Source organism: Callorhinus ursinus, unplaced genomic scaffold (genome assembly GCF_003265705.2).
Source record: "Callorhinus ursinus isolate GAN/ISIS: 27379988/994484 unplaced genomic scaffold, GSC_fseal_2.0 scaffold64, whole genome shotgun sequence".
NCBI classification, from domain to species: domain Eukaryota; kingdom Metazoa; phylum Chordata; class Mammalia; order Carnivora; family Otariidae; genus Callorhinus; species Callorhinus ursinus.
The window spans coordinates 147,079-172,513 of NW_027397126.1; the positions used below are offsets into that span (position 1 = coordinate 147,079).

Consider the following 25,435-nt stretch of genomic DNA (forward strand, 5'->3'; position numbering starts at 1 on the left):
AAGATTCCTCCTGGAACTGTGATATAAAGAGGTGGCTGGGTGAGGGGGCATACTAAGTAGCTGGGGCCTCTAAACAGAGGTAGAGTCCGGTGCTTGAAGACATTTGCTTACTGGTCAGGCAAGCAATCTCTGACTTTGGTTTTTTCTTTTTTTTTTTTTCCAAGTTCCGAACACTAAGAGACTGAAAAATGACTTTGTGCTGAGGCAAAACAGCCTTGGATTAGGTTGGTTCTTCAGGCAAAACAGGCCTGAAGAAACAGGTAAACCAATTTGCTAGGTCTTCTGGGGTAATCAAGCTAGGTCTGGGGAAGGGACAGTGGGGAGACTGAGAAAGATCCTCACCTGGGTCTCCTAAAGGCCAGCCCTGTGTGCACAGGGCAGTGTGGTTAGGCTGGAACCAGGGTATAGGGGACAGGCAGCCATGAGATTTCTTGGGAAGGTACAGACAGAGCCAAGTACTAACAGGAGAAAAATGGCCTCACAGTCCCTGGGACAGTTCCTGACCTGACAGGGACAGAATTTGGAGTTGAACACCTGTTCTAGGTCTTTTTTTTTTTTTTTAAGCTCACTATCCTCACAGAACGTAAAGAGCTGGTTAGTGGGAGTGAATCCAGAATGGGGTAGCTGGGAGTTGCCTGGATGTTATTTGTCTTAGCGAGGAGGTGATATAGCCATGAGATGAAAGCGTTTAAGAATCAGGACTTCTAGTAGGACGCCTGGGTGGCTCAGTCGGTTAAGCGTCTGCCTTCCGCTCGGGTCATGGTCCCAGGATCCTGGGATGGAGCCCCGCATCGGGCTCCCCACTCAGCGGGAAGCCTGCTTCTCTCTCTCCCTCTCCCACTCCCCTTGCTTGTGTTCCTGCTCTCGCTGTCTCTCTGTCAGATAAATAAATAAATAAAATCTTAAAGAAAAGTCAGGAGTTCTAGACAGAATGATAGGAATTGGATTGATAGTACCATTGATGGTATGCAAAATTTGAAAAAGAATTCATGTTTGTAAGGGGAAGATGAGCTCATTTCAAAGCTGTTCTAGGTTTTTGAGCTTGGTAGGTCCCTCAACAGGATGTGCTCAGTATCCCACTGGTAGAGTCCTGAAGGGAGAGTGGCAGGTCAGGGCTGGGGATTTGTAGTGCATAGGTGTAGAGGTAGAAATGAAAGTCCGGAGAAAACAAAAAGCCCACACAGACTAAGGTGTGATTTGATAAGTATGGAGAAAACAGGAAGCCACTGTTCTCCAAGAGGTGAGAACTGTGAATCTTCTGGGGTGCCAGGTGGAGAGGCTGAGAGTAGAGAAAATACTCTTGGAGGAAGAGAGATGAGAGATGGTGTCAAAGGTGACTTCCAAGCTGGGGAAATTTGTGTTAGAACAGCAGGAAAAAGGAGCAAGAAGAGAAAGAGAAACGCACCACACCTCAAAAGATTTCCTCTTTGGGAAGGGAGAGGACTGTTTGGAGCTTGGGTAAATTTGAGCACACACCGACTGAATCTTCTTTGCGAGATGAACGAGTGTCTCTGTACAGGTTCCTGACGTGAGAGATGACTCGCATCTCGGGTGGCTGACATGTAAGGAAAACTGAACGTACAGACACACGCATATTCCTTGCCTTTGAGTCAATTTTTTTATGAACTACTACAGTGTTGTTGGTTTTTTCCCAGTGAGGACAGAACAAGGAGAATCCGATTTAAATGACAGAGATGGAGTTCTAGGCGTCCCCCGAGGGGACAGCTTCTTATCCAGTTAAGAGACACTGGGGGACAATATTGAGATGGGTTATGAAAGCTCGATTCCCCTGAGAGCTCTAAGAATGGGACCAAAGTAGACCTATCTCGATCCGCCTCTGCTTGATTACGCCGAGCTGAGGTTTCTTTTCCAGAAGGCCGTGGGCTAGATGCGACAGCCTTTCGTTCCCTGGCAGGACCTGAGTGTGCGGCTGCGGGGAGCCGGTGCGGTGGAGGCCCGAAGGGCAAAAGGATGGGGCCGAGCGAGCCGGGCGTGCCGCGTCCCCTTTAAGAGCGGCGGCGGTGGCGGCGGCCGCGGCGGCGGCGGCGCGCGCTCCGACGGCTACCCTGGGGCCCCGCCCCTTTCCCGTGAGCCCTCGGGGAGTGGTCCGACCGCGGGCGGCTGCGGGTGAGGAGCGGGGCGGGGGGCGGGGGGAGTCATGGCTCGGCGCGGCTGGCTGCGGGCGCCCCTCAGCCGCGGCGGCGGTGGCGGCGGCAGTGGCCCCGGGGCCCGCCGGCTCATGCGGCCGCTCTGGTTGCTCCTCGCAGTGGGCGTCTTTGGCTGGGCCGGGGCTTCGGACGGCGCCGGCGGAGCGGCGAGAGCCATGGACGAGGAGATCGTGTCCGAGAAGCAAGCCGAGGAGAGCCACCGGCAGGACAGCGCCAACCTGCTCATCTTCATCCTGCTGCTCACCCTCACCATCCTCACGATCTGGCTCTTCAAGCACCGCCGGGCCCGCTTCCTGCATGAAACCGGCCTGGCTATGATTTATGGCAAGTGCCTCAACCCTTGTCCGCCCCCTGGCGCTCCCCCTTTCTCTGCCCGCCGGCTGCTTCGCCTCCTCTCCTGGCCCTGCTCGGCCTGCGTTCGGCTCCCCTTCTAATTCCTTTCATTTTCTGCCTCGCCTTCTCCCCCACCCCCGTTTCTCAGCCTCGTCCCCCCTTTTTCTGTTTTGCCCCCCGTTTTTCTACCTCACTCCATTTCCTCAGCTTCGCCCCCCGTTTTCTCTGCTTCGCACCCCCTTTCCTTTGCCTGTCCACACCTTTTTTTCCTCCGACCCCACCCCCTTTTTCTTCCGCGCATCGCCCCCCCTCCGCCTCTGCCTACAAAGCTCGGGACCCGAGACTGAGGATGGGAAGGGAGTGGGTGCGGTGTCTCGGATTGGGCTGGGGACTGGGGGAGGGGAAGACAGCATAGCGATCTATTTCTCTGGGGTGTCAGTTTGTTTAAGGTCCACTGAAGCTGCAGTAGTATCTCTCCTGCTCAGGATCTGGCGTCCTTTTGGAACCAGAGTCCACCTTTACCCATCACCCAGCTCTTGCTACGCCCTGTCCTTTCGAGGTTGAGAATGAAAACCTTACCTCCCGTGTAGCGCAAGTGAAAACCCGAACGCAAAAGAAGCTACAAGGAAGGCTTGGGATATTTTTAATGACATCCTGATTTATTGTACTGTGCTCGTAATATCTGACTAGGATACGTATGGTCTTCGGTCCTAATCGAGGCGTATCGAGGTGAGGACAGGAAAGAGTTAAAGATCTCCCAGCAGTGTGTTGTACTATACGCTGATCAGGACTGTTCAGCCAAACAGTGATTAGGAACACCACGCATATGCAGTTTGGGTGACTTGCTGATGGCATAAGGTTATTGACAGATCACTGAGTAAATGGCTTCAGTTCTGTTATTTTAGTGTGCTTTTTCCTTTTGAGGTTTCTTATTTATGTATTTTTATATTTTGGTCTTAAAGCGAGAAGGGCAAATCAAACCGTGGGCTCACAGGCATTTTGGCCTGCTCCGAGGCCTCATGAGAGGTAAAGATGTATATTTTGCTGACTGTCTTAATGTGACTGTGAGGGTATAGGTGGCTGAAGACATGAGGGTGGACAGACAATCCTTTCTGTGCAGTCCGTGAGTGAAGATTATCTTCATATGGAACAGGCTTAAACTGATGAGCTTGTTGAGCTTTGTTTCTCAGACTTGCAAATAGGTAGAAGAGGCCTTGGCACAAAAGAGACATTTCTCCACGACCCTCCTCCCCAGCCCTTTCCGGTAAATACAGACTTCTGGAATGTGCATATGTGCATCTCAAGGGTGACAAAACAAGGCAGTTATGTGCATCAGGAAAATGCATGAACTCAGGTTTATTTTTCATCTGTAAGGTAATATGATTCTAAGCCTGTGTGCAAATATCTCTGCTCCCTAGGATTCTTAGTTTTTAGACATATTAGATGGTTTTCATACTTCATATTTTTTGCATTTTACTTGCAGCGCCCCTTAAGCTACACATCTCTATATAATTTCTCTGTATAACAATGTATGATTTATATTTACTATATTGAACAAACATTTGCTAGTCAGCCAACTATGTATTAGGCACAGAAAATACAAAGAAATAGATCTCCACCTTCAAGGCACTTAGCCCTCTTGGGTAGACAGATCACATAAAGAAAATAATGGCATCTTAAATTCAGTTAAATGCCAAATGAGTATTATGGTGTTAAAATAAGGAACTGATCACAGAAGCCTCTTTCCTCCCTATGGAGAGAGTATGATGTAGTGGTTAAAGGTGCAGGGCTTCAGGGGCGCCTGGGTGGCTCAGTTGTTGAGCATCTGCCTTCGGCTCAGGTCATGGTCCCGGGGTCCTGGGATCAAGCCCCGCATCGGGCTCCCTGCTCAGCAGGAAGCCTGCTTCTCCCTCTCCCACTCCCCCTGCTTGTGTTCCCTCTCTCGCTGTGTCTCTCTCTGTCAGATAAATAAATAAAATCTTTAAAAAAAAAAAAAAAGGTGCAGGGCTTCAGACCAGACACAATTTTTTTCTGTAAAGGGCCAGATTGTAAATATTGTTGACTTTGTGGGTCACATAGGTCTCTGTTGCATTTTCTTCTTTTTGTTTTTTTCTTTTTACAAAGCTAAAAACCATAAAAAAAACTATTCTTAGCACATGGGCCATACACAAACAAAGCATCACTGTGGTTTGCCAACTCCTGCTTTAGAGTCAGACCAGGATTCCTGTCCCACTGTGCTAACTGTTCTGTGTGATCTTAAGCGAGTCCCTTACCCTCTTACACTGTGATCTATAAATTGGGGAAAATGATAGGAGGGTTATTGTGAGGAAGAAATGTTTTTAGCTTAGTACCTGACCCCTAAGTAAATGTTCAATAAATGATAGCTGTGATACTATTATTATTGCTGTTATAACTGCATTTTCTCAGGTTAGGCTTAAAATAGTTCTTTTAATTCCTTAGTCGTATAAGAGGCAAACACAGTATTTTTTTAGTATCAAATAAGTACTTAGAATTGCCCCAAAAATATTTGCTCCTTGGTAGTTGATACCATTAACTTCCTCTAACTCTTCAGCTAAATAGAAAAGTGGTATTACTGACTGCATTTCCTGATGTTTCTGGTAGTAAAAGGTAATGGAGTACCTTAGTGTTAGTATTTTGTAAAGGAAAAACAAGAGTATCTCTTGCCGAATATCAAGTGGAAGGGTGTTATCTGGGAGTCAAATCTGGGCTTGCTTTGCCACGACTTGGCATTCTTTAGCCTGTTCCATTTTCTCAGTATGGCAATGGGGGATATGGATAAACAGCCTCCTAACTAACCCCCAAGTCCAGTTTGAGAACAGATGGGATTGGGTCAAAGAATTTTCAGTGCCATGGGAATCAATGTTTTCTAATCCTAATTACTGTCTGCCATTTACCTTTTCTTTGACTCTTATACCATCATAGCTGTTATGTCAATATATTATTTTAAGACCTTTATTTTTCAGCTTGACTTCTGGATGAAAAGGCTCCTTACTCTGGGACTATCTACCCCTCCAAGATTCAGCCCACCGATGATTTTATTTCTGTCATGTCGGTTTAGCTACCTAAATCCTGGAAAATGCTATTTAAAATAAGCCTCTCCTTTATCTTTTCGAGAATCAAGAGTAAAAAAAGAAAAGATTAAATTGTGATCAGTTTCTAGATTGTAATATAGCCTCATTGCTCCAATTGCAAACACAATGTGAAAGCACCCAAGTGTTCTGTTCAGTGGGCTAACTTGCTTAAGAAGCTTAAAAGTGAGTCACCATTAGTAAAAATTGTCAGGGTAGTTAACTAAGTCTGAAAAGTGATCACTCACTGTAGTGTGTTTACAGATAGTATAGAAAGCAAGGGACAGGGAAGAAATATTTTGCCTGAAATTTCCAGCATCCAGAGTCCTACGCTTAACTGACGTGCTTCATCAATAAATATTAAGTGTCTTTGACGTATGAGATATGATGGAAAATACAGATATGAGTCATCATCCCTGCCCACAAAGCACTTACGATCTAGTGCCTTAATAGGTAATGTTTATTGAGCATTCTAATGTGTTCATTTAAACCCCCTAACAACCTTGTGAGATGGGTACTAGTATCTCTCCCGTTTTACATATAAGGAAATTGGGGCAGAGAGAGGTTAAATGACCTGCCTGAAGTCACATAATTTGTAAGTATTGAGCCAGGATTCAGACCCAGTCAGTCTGGCCCAGCAGCCCCATTCTCTTAGCCCCTAACCTTATTGCCTTATACTGAAGAGATAAAACTTAACCATAAAGATAAACCGGTTAGTATTATCATCACTACACATAAGGAAACTGAGGTTCAAGGAGAGGTTATCAACCCTAAGGTCACAGACTAGAACTTGATGGAGCCGGAATTCATACATCTATCTGAATTTCAAACTTGTGCTTTTTCTCCTACATCATGCTATACTAAATTTCATAAGATCATATATGTAGAGAGATAATACTTATGTTGTAGAGGTTTTGGAGATAGATTGTGAGGGAAGGCTGTGAGGGAGTAGAGACCTTAACCACTGGAGCAGTTCATTGTGATGTGAGAACGAGAAGATGATTAGGAAGTTAAGAGAGGCTTGGGGGACTCAGTCGGTTAAGCGTCCAACTCTTGATCTCAGCTCAGGTCTAGATCTCCGAGTCATGAATTCAAGCCCCGCAGTGGGCTCCACGCCAGCATGGAGCCTACTTAAAAAAAAAAAAAAAGGATGGGGGGCGCCTGGGTGGCTCAGTTGTTAAGCATCTGCCTTCGGCTCAGGTCATGATCCCGGAGTCCTCGGATCGAGCCCCACATTGGGCTCCCTGGTCAGTGGGAACCCTGCTTCTCCCTCTCCCACTCCCCCTGCTTGTATTCTCTCTCTCACTGTCTCTCTCTCTGACAAATAAATACAATCTTTTTTAAAAATTAAGAAGAAGAACATTAGAGAGGCTTTGGAAATAGAAAAACCAGACTTCAGTGCTGGTTTTATCACTTAATGCCAAATACTGTTGGCTAAGTCATTTATCCCCATTTTAGAGATGAAGAAACAATGATTGAGAGATTTTTAATAATATCTACTACATAAGGTTATGAGGATTAGATAATATATGAAAGAATTAGGATGGGGATTGATTGATTCAGGTGCTAAGTGAAAGAATTCCCTTGGAAAAGAGGTTGATCTTTCCCCAGAGAGGGGCTAAAGAGAAATGAGCTAATGTTGACACGGGGAGGCTTGGAATTGAGGCAGCTTACATCAGATGGCCTGTGGCTTCTCCGAAAAGGAGGCAGTGAGATTGAAGATTTGAGAAGGAGGGTAAAGGTTGGAGGAGCTGCTGTAGAAAATGTTCTAGGAGACAAAAAGATGAATAAACACATATAAAACTAACCAGAGGTCGGCAAAGGCCTTGCCTTTTTTGGCCATCTTGAAGTTGAATTAGCTTTTTTTTTTTTTTTAAGAAAGATTTTATTTACTTATTTGACAGAGAGAGACACAGCGAGAGAGGGAACAGAAGCAGGGGGAGTGGGAGAGGGAGAAGCAGGCTTCCCACCAAGCAGGGAGCCCGATGCGGGGCTCGATCCCAGGACCCCGGGATCATGACCTGAGCCGAAGGCAGACGCTTAACGACTGAGCCACCCAGGCGCCCCATGAATTAGCTTTTAAAACAAATTCTAACAGCATTCTTCAAGAAGTAGATAAATGTTATATAATACACACACATACATACGTGTATGTAAATCTCTTTGTACATACATACACTTGTTAATCTGTAGAAATTTTATCAATTTTGACCACAGTTGATAGCCCAGCAATATTCCTTCCATATTTTTGACTATCAGAGGCTTTTAGTGTCATAGCCTGGGAGAATGGGCCGAGATCCCTTAGAAAACCAATTTCCATTGACCGTGAGCCCCATACAGTGTTGGAGCCCTGGGTGATACACTGAGTTCTTTATCCCTGGGAGGGGATCCAGCACAAGAGGGTCAGGAATGTGTAGGAGAGGTGGGACCTTTCTATTCTGTGAAAGATATGTCTTTGAGGTTGTATTCTTTGTTGCCTATTAGTGGTAATTTTAAATTTCATGATGTCAATGTTTTTTTGTACCTCTAAGTAGGAGGCTGGAAGTTTCCTCCTTATCCCCTTAACAAAGCACTCTTTTTGTGTACTTCTCTTCACTGAGAATTGCTTTAACTCTATGATTATGATTTGACCTTTCAGAGAACCCAAATTAACTTGAACTGTCAACTTTATTCAGAGAAATTCCAATTTTTCAGATGTCTGATGCTGTAATAAAAGGATCTCAATTTTTTCCAACCTAAGTAATTATTCTCCTTGCTGAAGTTTTGACTGCCAAAGTGTGTGTTTCAAATTTGTCCAAGTGCTGAGTCCTCCTCAGGGCACCCAGTGACATTTCAGCATTGAGTCGGAGTGCAAAACTGGTAGATACCATTCCTTACACAGTCGGCCTTAAGGACATGGAAAGAATTTGTGCTGCTGTTATTATTTGTAGTGGCTTAGCTAGGCTTGTGGCACATAAATATAAAGGGGGGCGGCTTTTACTGAGCCCCTTAATTAGGAGGTCTTACGGGATAGTAGAGAAAGAGCTCTTTCTGTATCATATAGGCAGGATGACTGTGGATCTATAGTCTTTGCTCACCCAGGTTATGTTTATCAAACCCAGCTAATACCCAGCTGTCCCTTTTTTATTTTGTTTTTTTAGAGGTTAGCTATTTTCACAGTGTATCTTTCATTTTTTTAATTTTTAAATAAACATACACGTCTTCACTAATTTCTTCCACCTCCCACACCCTGCCTCTGGCAACCACCAGTCCATTCTCTGTTATCTATGAGCTTGGTGTTTTGTTTTGTTTTAGATTCCACATATAAGAGGGATCATACAGTATTTGTCTTTCTCTGTATGACTTATTTCACTTAGCATAATGCCTTCAAGGTCCAGCCATATTGTTGCAAATGGCAAGATGTCATTCTTTTTATGACTGAGTAATATTCCATCATGTATATACACCACATTTTCTTTATTCATTCATTGATGGACACTAGGTTGTTTGCATGTCTTGGATATTGTAGATGATGCTGCAGTGAATATGCGGGTACATATATCTTTTTGAGTTAGTGTTTTTGTTTACTTCAGATAAATACCCAAAAATGGAATTGCTAGATCATATGGTAGGTTGTTTTTTTTTAATATTTTGAGGAACCTCCATACTGTTTTTCACAATGGCTGCACCAGTTTGCATTCCCACCAACAGTGCACAAGGGTTCCCTTTTCTCCACAGCCTCGCCGACATTTAGTTCTTGTCTTGTTGATCTTAGCCATTCTGACAGGTGTGAGGTGATCTCATCATGGTTTTAATTTGTATTTCCCTGATGCTTAATGATGTTGAGCATCTTTTCATGTACCTATTGTCCATCTCTATGTCTTCTTTGGGAAAATATCAGTTCAGGTCTTCTGGCCATTTTTTATGGAAAAATGTTCAGATCTTCTGGCCATTTTTTAATCAGATTTTTTTTTTTGGCTATTATGTGTATTTTGGGATATTTTGTATCCTTATCAGATATATGTATTTTAGATATTAGTCCCTTAGCAGATATATGATTTGCAAATATTTTCTCTTTCATTTATTTTCAATCTGGGACTTTGTTAAAAACTTTTTAAAAATTTCAGGTGATCGTACTGTTTAGCAGTTACTCATTGCTGCTCGCTTTAAAAAACGTGTGACTGTAAGTTACCTGGAGAATCCCTCATCTCTGCACCCTCCCCACTTCCCACATTTGTCCCCTCTCCTGCATTTATCACTTCCCACTTTGGCCTGGCTTCTGCCCCCACTGCTCCACTGGAACTGCCCTTACCAAGGTCACCTGTGAGCTCCTCGTTCCCACACCCGATGGACCCTTCTTAACACCTGTGTTCCTTGAGTTGGCTGCAGCATTGGCTAGTTTTCATCACTTCCTCCTCTTCCTTCCTATTCCTGGTACTTTTCTTCCTTCCACTCCTTCATCAGCTCCTCCTCCTCTACCAGCTCCTTTACATTGGCTATTAAATGTTGGGATAAAATTCTGGGCGTATATCCATAGTCCTCTTCCCATTTTATTTGCTCCCCAGGTAATCTCAAAGGCACCTGACTTCAGCCATCTCCACTTGAGACCCCCTACTTCCTTGAGCTCCAGATCCCACACACTCAACTGTGCATGTTGTCACAGGTACATCAAACTTAACAGGTCCGAAACAGAACTGTACGTTTTCCCCTGTGAACCTGTTCCCTTTCTCACTGAATGGCCCTGCTACCTATCTGGTTGCTCAGGCCAGCTTACCCATATAGTTGCCAAGTCAGTTTGGCTCCTCTTAGTCTTTCTCCCAGTCTCCCTTCCTTCTGGTCTACTCAGTCACCGAATTCTTCTAAAAGATAATACCTTCTAAAAATCCCTCTCCATCCCTTTCTCTGCCCTCTTAGATGAAGCCCTAAGCTCTTAGTGCCTGAAGGACTGCAGTGGCCTTCTATCTGGCCCCTTCAAACCACTGTGGTCTAGAACAACCAGTCTTTCTAAAATAGAAATCTGATGTCAAGCCACTGTTTATTTATAATCCTTCTATGACTTCCTTTTGCTTTCAAGATAAAGTCTAAACTCCCTTCCCCAACTTGCAAGGTCTTTTATGACTCAACTCCTGCCGATCTTTCACACTCAATTCTCACTTATAACCCAGCCATACTGAACTACGTGTGAGTCCCTGAATGGCCTGTGTTCTCCCACTCTTCCATGACTGGATGTGTCCTACTGTATCTCCTACCTGGAAAACCTCTTCTTTTACTTTGTTTCCTTGCTTAGGTGACTCCTCTGGAAAGACTTCCCTACCATCCCACTACCCCTTCCCACTTTCCCCGGCTGGGTTAGGTAACTCTTTTCTGTTTTTATAACACCTTGTATCCATATCTACCATACTATAATTGTTTATTTGGTCTGTTTTCTCTGATTGGGCTGAGAAGGAGGGACCTTGTTTTCATCTCTGAACCCCGGGGGGCCTACTCAGCGTAGTACTCTAGTCACATATATTAAAAGAGTGGCTGGCAGGTTAGTGTGAAAGGAAACAGGGAGGTAAAGTGTAACTGATAGTGGTATGCAGTACATCTTGGAGTTAAGGGAAGTTCCAGAAGTTTGAGTTCACTTTGCAGTTGAGCTATATCTATACCATGGAATATTATTTGACCATGAAAAGGAATGAAGGTCTAATACATGCTACAACAGGGATAAACCTTAAAAATATGATGCTGAGTGAAAAAAAAAAGCCAGACATGAAAATTCAAATATTGTGGGATTCTGTTTAAATGAAATGTCCAGACTAGGCAAATCTATATATAGAGAAAAAAGATTAGTGGTTGCCAGGGGCTGGGAGTTGGGGGGTGTGGTGAAAAGTGACTGCTAATAGGTATGGGGTTTCTTTTTGGAACATTGAAAATGTTTTGGAATTAGATAGTGGTGATCAGTATATGACCTTGTGACTATACTAAAAGCCACTTAATGGCTTAAAAGGGTAAACTTTATGGTATGTGAATTACATCCCATTAAAGCCATTATCAAACAGTTTGATCAATATAGGTGTTAGTACCTAGAACATTGTGCACATTTAAATATCAATATGATGGTCCATGTACAATTCTAGCAATATGTTGATGTCATAGCACTGGCCTGAGGACTTCTATTCCATGTTTTGATTTTGAAGCACATATTTTTATATCTTTTTAATTTTTTAAAGATTTTATTTATTTATTTGCCAGAGAGAGAGAGAGAAAGAGAGCACAAGCAGGGAGAGGGAGAAGCAGGCTCCCCACGGAGCAAGGAGCCCGATGGAAGACTCGGGGATCATGACGTGAGCCGAAGCAGACGCCCAACCGACTGAGCCACCCAGGTGGCCCAAAGCACATATTTTTAAATTAAAATATGACCTTTTAGTGGTAGAAGAACTCAGTCGATCTACAAATGCAAATGACATTCCGATTTGTTAAATGTGTATTATTTGGCCAGCCAGGTGCTGGGAAGTGTTGCGTGTTTAACAGTCTTATGAATTGATGGGTGGAGGTGGAGGTGGTAAACACATTTGGTTGGGACACCTTGGAGCATATTCTGTGTACGGATCATTTGAAGATATTTTTTATTTTGTTACATTCCTAATCACCTACTTATTATCTTGATCTAGAAATGCAGTGATATATGCTGTAACCTAGGGAATGTTTTTTCCTCTTGTCGCACTGGATTAGATGAATATTAGACTCTTAGATTTTCAAATTTAATAATACTTTAAAATGGGGGCACCTGGATGGCTCAATGGTTAAGTGTCTGCCTTCGGCTCAGATCATGATCCCAGGGTCCTGGGATCGAGCCCCACATCGGGCTCCCTGCTCTGCGGGAAGCCTGCTTCTCCCTCTCCCACTCCCCCTGTTTGTGTTCCCTCTCTCATCGTGTCTCTCTCTGTCAAATAAATAAAATCTTAAAATAATAATAATAATAATAATACTTTAAAATGTAACTGCATTTGGTCTAGAAATTGGTTCTGAACCACAGGGGACTATCATAAGAGCTTTCCTGTTAGCAATCCAAAGGTATGTGTGGGGTACACAAGAAGCAGTCTTTGTCCAAAAGAAGAGCTTATATGGTTCTTTTATTATTTCCAGGTCTTTTGGTGGGCCTTGTGCTTCGATATGGCATTCATGTTCCAAGTGATGTAAATAATGTGACCCTGAGCTGTGAAGTGCAGTCAAGCCCAACTACCTTATTGGTAAATGTTAGTGGAAAATTTTATGAATATACACTTAAAGGAGAGATTAGTTCACACGAACTCAATAACGTTCAAGATAATGAAATGCTTAGAAAGGTAAGTTCTTCGTTAAAGGGAATATTTGGATGTTTTTTTGAAGTGTGTAACTAGCAGCAAAGCGATTCAGGAGAAGAATTAATAGTGAATGTTTAATGATGTTTAAAACCAGTCTCTTAAAATGGAGAAAATCTCAATTAACAAGTGTAATATAATGCTAAGGAAATGGACATCTGTACATTTCATTTTCTGATTGAGGCTAAGTACTATAATCCTTTTTGTTCCATTCTGTGATGTTTATAATTGTAATAAATGGTGACTAGTATTGACTTAAGCAGAATTTATAAGCATTTCTTTCAATTTGCAGATGGTCCTTAGAGTTTATTGGCACATTGAGTTTATTTGATAATACCTAAAATATTTCGTTAATATTTCTTTGAATATTATTATTTCTTTCTTGTTTTAACTGTGTCCTATATGGAGGACAATTTAATCTTTCTTTGATTCATAATCTGGCACAACTTTAGGGGCCTCATTCTGAGGATCAGTTACTGTACCATGCTGTGCATAAAGCTTTATGTAGGAGGCTGTGCCGCAGTCTTACTGGCCCCCAGACGTTCCTGGAGCTGTTTTCTCCTGTCCCCGCCATAGTCCCCCATGAAGCTTCTCGGGGCCTCTTTGCTCGGGTCTCTTGTTTGCCGCCCACCCTCGGCCATGTGCCTCCACTTCTGTCTTCTGCATGGGCAGGACTTGGCTTTCATAGCTATTTGGATTGTGGTTCTGACCATCTTTAATGCTTTTTACAATTTCATACGAGCTTAATTTACTTTGCAGCGAGAGTCCTTTCCACCTGTGGAAAATTCCAGTTCCTTAAAAGTTCTAGTAAATGAAATTTTAACATGGGTATGTGTGTAGCTGCTTTGTGTTCATGTCAGATCCTGCTGCAGCCTTATGAACAGAAAGGGGCATCTCTGTTATTATAAGGAATAGATATTAAAAGAAATAGGCTGTCAGGTCTAGAAATCTTAGTCATTCAGAAATTTCTTACCATAATATTATGCTGTATACCTTTAGAGGCATGACCTGTGTGAGAAGTCTGTTTCTTAATGCCAGCAATAATGGCATACCCCCAAATTTTGTTACCAGTTTGGGGGTGTCTCTTGTATTTAAAGCAAAGATATGTTCATGCTTTTTCCCGTTTTTAAGATTTTTAATGTCATAGTATTTTACCACTCTTTCCACAGATATGACTTAACTGATTGCTCCAACACTGTCTCCTTGTCATTTGGTTGAGAAATAGAACCACAGCTATCCTATATGAAATATTTTTCAGTGACCACAGTAATATTCTTGCCTTTCACCAGTTTAACATTCAATCTTTTTTCTTTTTCATAATTTGATAATGTAATACGAGGTCTTCTACGGGAATTCTTCTAAAAGAACTCTTTATTTTAACAGGTTACCTTTGATCCAGAAGTATTTTTCAACATATTACTTCCTCCTATCATATTTTATGCAGGATATAGTCTGAAAAGAGTAAGTGCTTATGTATTTCATATACTTTGAACAACTTTAAACTCCCTGGACTTTGTCATGTCTGACACTTTAGAAACAGGCAGTTCTTTCCAGCTTTCCCTCCCTTCTCCTCTCCTTGCTGAAATTTATGCCTGCACAAAAATTCTTTCTCTTATTTCCTTTAATGAATAATGCATTTAATATTAGCAAAGCACACTAGAATAGAAAACCTTTTCTTTTTCAAATAATTGGTAAGTATTCTAACACACTGTAACTTTTTAATTTTTTCTTTTTTGTTAGAGACATTTCTTTCGAAACCTTGGGTCTATCCTAGCATATGCTTTTCTTGGAACAGCAATTTCTTGTTTTGTAATTGGGTAAGTACTTGAAGGTTAAAACACTTTTTATCCTTCAAATTATACTTTTTAAATAATGCATATTTGATTTATGCAGTATTGTATTCTTGAGTGTGTCTAAGGACCTTTTTCAATGAAATGCGTTCACATAGATAATAAGTTGTTTGAATTCTCCTTAAGACCAAGGTATTACCATATTTAAATGACACAAGTTAAATTTGGGATTAGTCACAAAGTACTACAGTAGACCCATCTTATTCTTACTGTATTCTGACTTCTTTAACAGTTGCTGTTTTTTTTCTAAAGTAGAAATGTGTTTATTGACCAGGTCAATAATGTATGGCTGTGTCACACTGATGAAAGTAACTGGACAGCTTGCAGGAGATTTTTACTTTACAGACTGTCTGCTGTTTGGTGCCATTGTATCAGCAACTGACCCAGGTATGTGTCCATGAGAGTGGAGCTTCAGTGCTTAAAGTTACAGTGTTTTGCTAGCAAAAGCACATGTGTGCAGTCCTTCCTTTAGGTGTAGAATTCATAAATTCCCATAGTACTGTACTTCCAGTTGTAGAGGAAAAAAACAAAATTCATAGGTCCTTTTGGCTTAAGCACACATTTTTTTTAATTTCATTTTATTTATTACATTTGCCCATTACTGGTCCTCAGGTTGATGCTGTTTAGACAACGGCTGTAAGGCCTTTTCTTTAGAAATTCAGGTTGGTGTCTATCTTTAGTAATTGGGTATTTGGAGAATATGAACTAGATTAGTTAAAATGGGTAATAATGGTACACTCCCTTTAATGCTTCTGGAAAACCAGTTCCCTAAAAATCTTCTGTTTATATTCAGCTATCCACATATAAGAATAAGAAAAACAGTTTTTCAATGATTGTTAGAAGGCAGTTGTGCTACTGTTAGTGTGATTTGGCATCACTGGTGGGCCTTACTATACATTAAAGAATTGTTTTTATAAAATCAGCTATATGGTTATGAAATAGTTTTTTAAGGTTTTATTTATTTGTTTTAGAGAGAGAGAGCTGGGGTATCTGCATGGCTCAGTGGGTTAAGTAAGCATCTGCCTTCGGCTCAGGTCATGATCCCAGGGTTCTGGGATCGAGCCCCACCCCCCCACACCCCCGTCAGACTCCCTGCTCAGCAGGGGAGTTTGCTTCTCCCTCTCCCTCTCCCTGTGCTCCTGCTTGTGCTCTCTCACTGACTCGCTCGCTCTCAAATAAATAAAATCTTAAAAAAAAAAAAAAGAATGCTTTAGAGAGAGAGTGCACACATGCAAGCAACCCGGGGGTGGGGGTAGAGAGAGAGAGAGACTCTCAAGCAGACTCCGCACTGAGCACAGAGCCCCATGAGGGGCTTGATCTCACAACCCTGAGGCCATGACCTGAGCCAAAACCAAGAGTTGGATGCTTAACCGACTGAGCCACCCAGGCACCCCGGAGATAGTTCTGATATGAGCACAGCTGGAGAATGAATACAATTCTATGGAGTTAGGTGGTAGTTTTCCTAATACAGTATTGGTGAGCCTCACAGCTATGTTCACTGTAGGAACTTAGAGAAGATGCAGGCTGAAGACCTAGCATTGGGACTGGGGTTTTTGAACTAAGGATGCAAGGTTTCTTTCACTGGGCTTTAGGACCTTGGCATAGGTTTGTTCTGTTTTACTTTTTGCTCTTGTAAGTTAATCATCTTCTTAAATTGTCATGCAGCACAATTAAAGATAGGATCCTAAGGTTATCTCTGAATTCCTTTGTTAACTCTGATAACACAGGGCATTACGTATAGGGAGTAGGAAAATATGTTCTCTGCTCTATACGAGATGATTTTATAAAGCTCAGAGGGCATTTTACAGAGCGATTTGTATAGTTCATTTTTAAAACTGAAAATCAAATTGCTCCTTTCAAGACCATCAAGGCTGCCCCCTTACTGTTTAGAGCTGCTCCCATTATCTGTATGAAGATAAGATGGTTTTTGCAAGGAGCCAATGGTCTCCGTTTTCTGCGTCCTTTTGCTTAGAAGCAAAGTCCTTGACTTTTCAACATCTATGAGAAATCTAAGTCAATCGGACTGGCTGTGTTACTTCAGCCTTCTGATTTTGTGTTGGTAGAAGTATTGCCGGGATGCTCAAGCAAAACTGTTCTGCTCATATTAAGTTGGACAGTTACATTTCTTCTGAGTTATATAGGCATTTTCCCCTATAATAATTCTGTTATTTTGCAATAGTTTACTTGCTAGAAGGGTGAGCCATAGGTTTTCTTTGCAAAATTCTTCAGCACCGCTTTTGCCCTCCTTTTCTCAGTAAGCTTTTTATCAGTATATTCCAGATGAAATGCTTTGCAGTAGAAACTACATCTTTTAAAATGCAAGTATCCTGTTTTTGTTGGTTGGCATTTGAAGGGGCTTTCCCATCTCTGGTTATAATAATCTTTCATGTCTGCTTGGTCTTATTTAGTGAGTGATCTGTATGTGACTCAGCAATTAAAGTTATATTACAACTTCAATCTCATCTGATTTTTCTAAGAATTCTCATGGAATTGTTGCCTAGAAGAAGGGTTTGTTTGTTTGTTTGTTTGTTTAATCTTCTCAGGCTGTAATAGCCTGATCATTGGCTTCTTATTAAGTTAAATATAGCAGCTGTAATTCTGGTCATAAATTTTATCTCAGCCAAAAACCAAACTTGTGCTTTCATTTCCTAACTGTCTTTGCTAAACTAAACCAGTGTGCTTGAAATTTGCAAGTCAAATAGAAATGAGTTGTAAGGCTCCAAGGAGAAAATGAAGTTTGTAGCAAAAGATGCTTTTCGTAATACCCTTCTTCATCAGATTAATGATCACCTGGTCTGTAAGAAGTTCTGTATATATTCTTTATGGAAAATAAATGTGCAAGACAAGCTGATTAGCATTTGCATGAAATATATAGGTCAGCTCAATCCTCCAGGGTTAATTTCAGCTGTTTGTAAGCTAAAGGAAATATTGCGGGTACACAATTAGGGAAAAGAGAAGTATCAGCGGGAACATACTGAATCTTTAATATGGTAAGAGAATGTTTATTGGGATCGGATCCTAAGAGGAAGAGATGAATTTCTAAGTAGCCATCATAATCATCTATGAAGGGGACTGTGTTACATTCGTGATGTCTAAATACTCCCCTCTTTCTATTTGCTAGTGACTGTCCTTGCCATATTCCATGAGCTTCAAGTGGATGTTGAACTCTATGCACTTCTTTTTGGGGAGAGTGTCCTCAACGATGCTGTTGCCATAGTGCTGTCTTCGTAAGTGTTTGTTTTCTTGTTATTTTCTGTATTTAGAATGTTGGGGTACTAGGAACCGAAAGTCACTTATTGAATGAAGTGCATTATGAATGCAGATGTTTGAAAGACTGAGGCATTGTGTTTTTCCTCTTAAAGAAATACATACTTACGAAAATGTGGGGAAGAAAAAATGGTATAGCCTTCTCACACCTAAAGGCAATTACTCTAAAGATTCGAGGGCACTGACTTTTATTCTTGTTTTCTATGCATGCTGTTTTTACACAGTTGTGATTGTGGCGTGTATATGATTTTTTATTCTGTTTTAACATTATAACATGAACATGTTTTCTTTTTTAATTAAATTAAATTTTTGGAACAGATAATATATTTACATGGTTCAAAAATCAAAAATGTACAGAGAGGTAACATAGAAAAGTCATGTTCTTACTCCTCTTTTCATCCACCTGTCCCCCCAGCCCCTTATATGTAACCATTTTGATTAGCTGCTTGTGTATCCTCCTATTTCTTTATCCAAGTACAACCACACATATGAATAAATATTCTCATTTGCCTCTTATTTTAAAAGTAGCATGCTAAATATATTCTATGCCTCACTTTCTCTCACATAACTATATTCTGGAGATCTTTCCATGTCGAGGCAGAGAGTTTTCTCATTCTTTGTTTGCAGCTGCAGAGTATCCTATGTGCTGTACTATGAACTGTTAAAGTTGATTTAATCAGTCTCCTATTGCTGGAAGCATAAAAGAGTTTTCAGTCCTTTGCTATCCCAAACAATGCTGTAGTGATTAACTTGACCTCACCTGCTTTATACATTAGTAGGATAATTTTCCAGAAGAAGTGAGATTAGTATGTTAAAGGATAAATACATTTGTAATTTGGTAGACATTGCTACATTGCCCGTCAAAAAGATTATGCCACTTTGCACTTTAAGCACTGAATTATGGAAGTGCCTGTTTCCTCATAGCTTCCCCAACAGAATATTTGTCAGACTTTTACATTTTTGCCAGTTTGATGATTGAGCAATATCTCATCGTAGTTTAATTTGTATTTCTCATATTTAACATAAGCATTACAGAAATGTTTGTTAATTTTTAGAAGTGTTAAGACAATTAATGAAATGAGCAATACTTTAGTCTACTTATAGAAGTTACTATACATGTTATTAGAAAGTGTTTGCAGGTGAAAGAATGAGTCTGAACCTCTGAGGGACTCAATCCTGCCAACCCACTCCTACTAAGGAAATATCTAGCCCCGGAGACAGTTGCCTTTACTCCATGCCATCTAGTGGGTGGAGGCCAGGGACGCTGCTCAATATCCTTCAGTACACAGGACAGCATCCACCACCCAACAAATAACTACCTGGCCCCAAATACCAACAGTGCCGGAACTGAGACACCCTGGTGTTTTAACCAAGATCACTTGTACATTGTTCTCAACATTGCAGTTGGTATTGTCTGCTCTTTGTATGGTACCTTTTTGTCATTATTTATGATAATAAAATTAATAATGTTTGTAACAATCTAAAGTATTTGACTTAGTAGAAAATTCCTGAAATTTCAGCTCTCAAATAACCACTATTAAGGTTTTCATCTAGGCTTTTCTATTAGGATATTAACATACATATAAATATATTGATAATTTTTATTTTTTAAATTTAATTTTTTATTTAAGTTCAGTTAATTAACATATATGTATTATTGGTTTCAAAGGTAGAGTTCAGTGATTCATCAGTTGCATATAACACTCAGGGGGCGCCTGGGTGGCTCAGTCGTTAAGCATGTAACACTCAGTGCTCATTCCATCAAGTGCCCTCCTTAATGCCTGTCATCCAGTTACCCCCTCCCCCCCACCCTCTATATTAATAATTTTTAAACAAAAAGGGCATAGTATTAAACATACTCTTCTGTAACTTGTTTTTCTCACTTGGACATTTTACTGTGTTAATACTTCTATTATCCCATTGTATGGTACACCACAAATTTACCTCTCCTATCCCTTACTGGTTAATGTTTGATGTTTTCTAATATCTTTTATTGTGAATGGCACTGCAGTGAACATATTTATGTGCAAATCTCTGTGAAACCTTGTGAGTTTTTCTGTATGATGATTTTTAGGAGTCGAATTTCTAGGCCAGTGGATATGATCAGTAAAAAATTGAGAGATACAGTCCTATTTCCCTCCAAAAATGTAATATAGGTCTAATTTGAAAGCAGTTGCACTACATGTAAGAGGAGCCATAGGTATAGTAATACCCAGCTTCCAAGAATGTAGCACAGGGAAATAGTCCAAAATTTGGAAAAAGTGCAAATATGCTCTTTCACCTCTTTATTATAGTAGCAAAAATATTAGAAGCAACTTTTACATGTCTAACAGTAGGGAAATGGTTAAACAAATGGTTATATCCATTTGGACCATTTTTGGTCTTAAAAACCATAAATGGTGATGGGACCCTTTATGTATAGATAAGATAGCATGACATTAGAAGCCATTTCATATTTATGAAAATAATATTTTTTTAACTTAACTATGGAGGTATGAAAAGAACTTGGTGTACATGCAAGCCCATTTTTCAGCCTTGAACCTTAAAAAACACTGTTGTAACCACGGGGAGAATTCATTATATTCCTGGAAATGTGTTTTTTCTCCTTCTTTTCTTTGACATGACTTGTATGATGTCTTTGAGTCCAGGCTTTTTATAAAAACACTGGTACGTCAATTAACTGAGATGAGAACTAATTTACTAATGGTAGACACTCTCTCCAGACACCTGCTGACAGTGATTCTCTCAGCCACTTCTATTTCCCAGAGTGACTATTTTAAAAAGAAGCATTTTTGGACCAGGTTTGGACTCGTAAAGTTCAAGACAGAGAGTGTCTCCTGTCATTGTGTGTCTTGGCCTCTTGCAGAGTGACTTTCTTTTCAAAAGTTTGAGGTAGAGATCCAGCTGGGTAAGCTAAGTGGATTCTAATTCCTTGGATGGACTTTCAAGCCCTTTTCCCTATAAAAGTCTATTTCAGTGAGTGAATAGATGTTAGGCATTGGGCCCATTCTGGTATTCTAAAAGTTGAAAGGGTACTTCAGTCATCTTTTTTTCCCATAGGAAAAACAAAATGTGACCAGGTTGAGTATTGAGCAGTATTCTTTATATTCTTATGCCTCTGCTGAAAACAAGTGGAATTTTTCATTAGTTTGTTCACATTAGTATGTTAGGGCTTGTAGGCACTCAGTGCTAGGAAGTCTTGAACAGAGTCATAAAAGAATAGTACAGCACAGTATCTTGACGCTGGAGAAAAAGGCTCGGTACAACTTCACACAGAAGACCTTAGAATATTCTATCTCCTGAAATTGTCATTTAAATTTTAGCTGAATTTTCTTGCCAGCTGGATCCACCACAGGGTGTTTTAGTAACCTTTTGTCCTTATTTTAGCAATTCAAATCAGAAGTTTTTGTCCCCTCTCCCCCCCACCTCTCCCCCAGCCCTGATTTCATCTTTCAAGCTCTACTACCCTAGAGAATGTATTTATTTATTTATTTCATTATTTTTTAGATAGTTCGTAACATAAAAGTTGCTTCTAGAAGTAAAAACAATCTCTCTCTTGCAGCTCAATAGTGGCATACCAGCCAGCTGGGGACAACAGCCACACCTTTGATGTCACAGCCATGTTCAAGTCTATTGGGATTTTCCTTGGGATCTTCAGTGGATCTTTCGCAATGGGTGCCGCTACGGGTGTGGTGACAGCTTTAATATCCTTTTGTTAATCTTTCCTTGTTAACCTAAAAAGTGGTTGAATCCTGTATTCCATGGTCTCTCCTGTTCCAGAATTGCCAGTGTGTTACACTTATGTTTTTAAGATTTATTTTTTTAAAGATTTTATTGATTTATTTGACAGAGAGATAGGGAGCATGAGAGAGCACAAGCGGGAGCAGTGGCAGGCAGAGGGAGAGGGAGAAGCAGACTCCCCACTGAGCAGGGAGCCTGATGCAGAGCTCCATTCCAGGGCCCTGAGATCATGACCTGAGCTGAAGGCAGATGCTTAACCCACTGAGCCACCCAGGCGCCCCTATTTATTTATTTCAGAGAGAGAGAGAGAGAGTGGGGAGAAGGGCAGAGGGAGAGAATCTTCAAGCAGACTCTCCACTGAGTGAGGAGCCCAATGTGGGGCTTGATCCCAGGACCCATGAGATCATGACTTGAGCTGAAACCAAGAGTCGGATGCTTAACCGACTGAGCCACTCAGGAGCCCGCATTGTGTTATAATTATTAACCTTATAACCAGGGACTTGGTTTGAAAACATTATGTAATCATCTTTACTGATAAATAAATAAGGGAATTTCCTTGTTTTGCATTAGGCTCCATGCTCTCCAACTTACACTACACAGGTCTGATTAGATGCAGTGACCCTCTGGGAGTGAGTTTTAAGGTTGTAGACGAAATTGATATAAAGGTAAATATATTCCAAGGAGCCTCTGGGTATTCTGCGCTGCTGTTCATTTGCTCTTTGTTGAATACGACAAATAGGAAGTGTACGACCATGATGTCAATTGAACAAAATCAGCTTCCTGGGTTTGGACAGATGGGAGTTCATCTCAACTCTCAACGGTTTTAACCTTCTGTTCTAGAGTCCTTGGCACGGCCACCAGGTTGCTATTTAAAGTGTTGGGCAAATCATTCTTGTGCTTATTCAGAAAACACTTGATTGCCTGCTGCATGCCAGATGCAATGCTCTGGGCATCAAAGATGGACAAGACAGACATGGCCTCTGCCTTCCTAGAGCTTCCAGTATAGGAGCACTGACACTTCACCTGTGGGCCCTCAGTGTAGGAAGGTGGCAGTTGGGGACAGCAGGGAAGATGAGTGGGACTTGATAATCTCTAAAGAGCTTCCAGCTCTAAAACTTCTAAGATATTTTCATACAAAACAAATACTTTTGAGAGCCCCTGACTGGCTCAGTCAGTAGAGCGTGTGACTCTTGACCTCGGGGTTGTGAGTTCGAGCCCGACATTGGGTATAAAGATCACTTAAGATCTTTCAAGAAAATAAAAACGCAAATACTTTTTTTCAAGGATCTGTAAGTTTGCTCTCCTTCAGCCTTGTGCTGGAAGAGACTTGTCTTATGGCTCTTTACAGGTGAACTAAGGCACAAAGAGACAGTAAAAGGTTCTGAAGGCGGAGCCAGGACAAATTGTATCGCTGTCCCATTACAATGTCCTTGAGGGGAGGGAGTCTGTCTTGTTCATCTTTCTGCTGTGGTACACATTTGTGGAAGCAGATGGAGATTCCAGCCTGAGATTTGTCACAGGTCTGCATGGGCCCTTCCCCGGCTGACTAACAAATACTTTTTAGATTCGTATAAGTGAGTGACATGCCCCGGTTTCTTTATCGTGGAATGCTCTACATCACGGAGGTGCTAGGGGATCAAATAAACATGAAATCTCATGGAAATGTCATGTTCTTAGTAATTATAAATTGCTCTAATTAGGGAAGCTGTCTTGCTTTGGGTTGCAGATTAATAGAGGTGGCCTGTTGTGTGTCTGATCTGTTGCTTACATCTCTGTCCTTTATGATGTGGTTTCTGGCAAGGCATGCGATACCCATAAAACAATTGACAAAACTGTGTGACTTCCTCATGGAAGCAAAGACTGCTGACTCCTCAGTACAACGCTCATTTTAAGAGGTCCTTCACTTTGGCGCTTCCTTATTCTGTGACTTGTGTGAGATTGGAGAACCCTTCTTGCCCTTTCATGGTTGTCTTGCCTCGACTATTATTCTTTGTAGTCTTACTTGTGTATTACAAGATCTTGTTACCAACCTTGACAGTCTTACGTGACAAAGTTCACCAAATTACGGGAGTTCCAGCTGTTGGAGACAGGCTTGTTCTTCCTGATGTCCTGGAGTACCTTCCTCTTGGCTGAAGCATGGGGCTTCACAGGTAGGGTCCTTTCTCCTTTTGATCGTAAGCCTTCACAGGGAGTGACTTTGCCAGTCATTGTTTCTACACGGGGGCACATCCTCTAGCATTTGAACGTACTTGTTAGCATTGGGATTTATGCTGTCACTTTAGAATATAAGAAAGATGTTTAATGGAAGTGGTTCCTCTGAACAAAGTAAGTCACAACTGGAAATTTCAACACTGAGCATATGATCTTCTGTAAAATACAAGCCTCAGTATGAAAGTTGGGAAGTCTCCTTTGATGTGAACTTGGAACTTGCTCTCTTTATAGGTGTGGTTGCAGTGTTGTTTTGCGGCATCACACAGGCCCATTATACATACAATAATCTGTCCACAGAGTCTCAGCATAGAACTAAACAGGTAAGAGAAGCTTTATAGTTTGTGAAGAAATGTTTCCTCCTTGGCAGCAAACCGAAGTCTTTCTTTACTGAAAAATCATCTTTAGTTGGTTCCAAATGATGTCTACTCATTTCAGCTCCTCTTCCTTTGACTCCAGAGAGAGATGGGATTGGCAGGTCGAAGGGTGGCCACACTGAGGGTAGAGATAGTTCAGCAGAATAGCTAGGGGCCATTATTATTGTGGTTCCAGTGATCAGTTGGCTTCCCTTCCTTGTTTTCCTGATCAAATCCCTTTTAAGAGGAATGTTTTGGAAGTTCACTCAGGTCTGACTAGAAGGACTGCTGGGTGATAGAAACAAGATTAATTTCTGATCTGACTGGCTCTACTGCTGGGTGACACAGAGAAGATTGACCTCCTTCGAGTGCCTCGCAGCTGCTCTGTCTCCAGGAATGTCAGCTACACCAGTGGTTGGGTTTTATATGGTGCCAAACGATCAGGTGTGCAGGGTACCTGAAGGGAATTATAAAGGAAAGAGGCATAGCATTTCCTAGCTTCATGAGGCGTTTGGGACAAATGAATGAATAATATGTAATATCTGGAATAGAAACAAATGAGTACTTGATTATGATTAGATGCTTTCAGTTTTGCCAAATGACTAGAACAGAGTGAGATTAGCCTTGGAAGGACTCCTGATAAAGCAGGAGCAAATGTCCTTATTCTTTTCTTCTTTCTTCTGGAGCCACAAATTTAGTATGTGACCTGATTAGACTTTTCTTCTCCCATGCATATACACTGAGGCTACAAATCCCTTTTACGAATTAATTTACTGCAGTAAGTGTAGAGAAGAAAATTAGCTGGGGTGTTTGGTATTTTTCTAGACGATGGAGTGGGGAATTAAAAAAAAAAAAAAAAACAAGGTAGGCGTTTCCAGTCTTGTTGGTGATATGAAGCTTGAATAACATTAAAAAAAAAAAACTCAGACTAATGGAACTTCTAGATTGTATGTTTCAAATGATATGTCATACAACAGGTCAGAGAAGCGGGGAAATGGTTTGAGGCTTGAGGAGGCTGGAAAACTGTCATTGAAGAAATGGTGTACCTAGAAAGATCGGAAGGATTCAGAAAAGCATAGAAAAAGGATAAGAAAAGAAGCC

General features: G+C 41.2%; 1 protein-coding gene across 2 annotated transcripts in view; it reads left to right on the top strand.

Moving 5' to 3' along the window:
- Nucleotides 1-2,142: 2,142 nt before the first annotated feature.
- Nucleotides 2,143-25,435, top strand: part of SLC9A6 (solute carrier family 9 member A6) — a 50,966-nt gene continuing 27,673 nt past the window's right edge. For both annotated transcript variants that reach the window (XM_073885669.1, XM_073885670.1), the window contains exons 1-9: nt 2,143-2,492; nt 12,698-12,897; nt 14,296-14,373; nt 14,653-14,729; nt 15,037-15,149; nt 17,884-17,989; nt 21,592-21,738; nt 23,820-23,920; nt 24,213-24,301. In XM_073885669.1, coding sequence (XP_073741770.1) covers nt 2,159-2,492; nt 12,698-12,897; nt 14,296-14,373; nt 14,653-14,729; nt 15,037-15,149; nt 17,884-17,989; nt 21,592-21,738; nt 23,820-23,920; nt 24,213-24,301 — 1,245 coding nt within the window. In that variant the 5' untranslated portion in view covers nt 2,143-2,158. The remainder of the gene's footprint in view (nt 2,493-12,697; nt 12,898-14,295; nt 14,374-14,652; nt 14,730-15,036; nt 15,150-17,883; nt 17,990-21,591; nt 21,739-23,819; nt 23,921-24,212; nt 24,302-25,435) is intronic.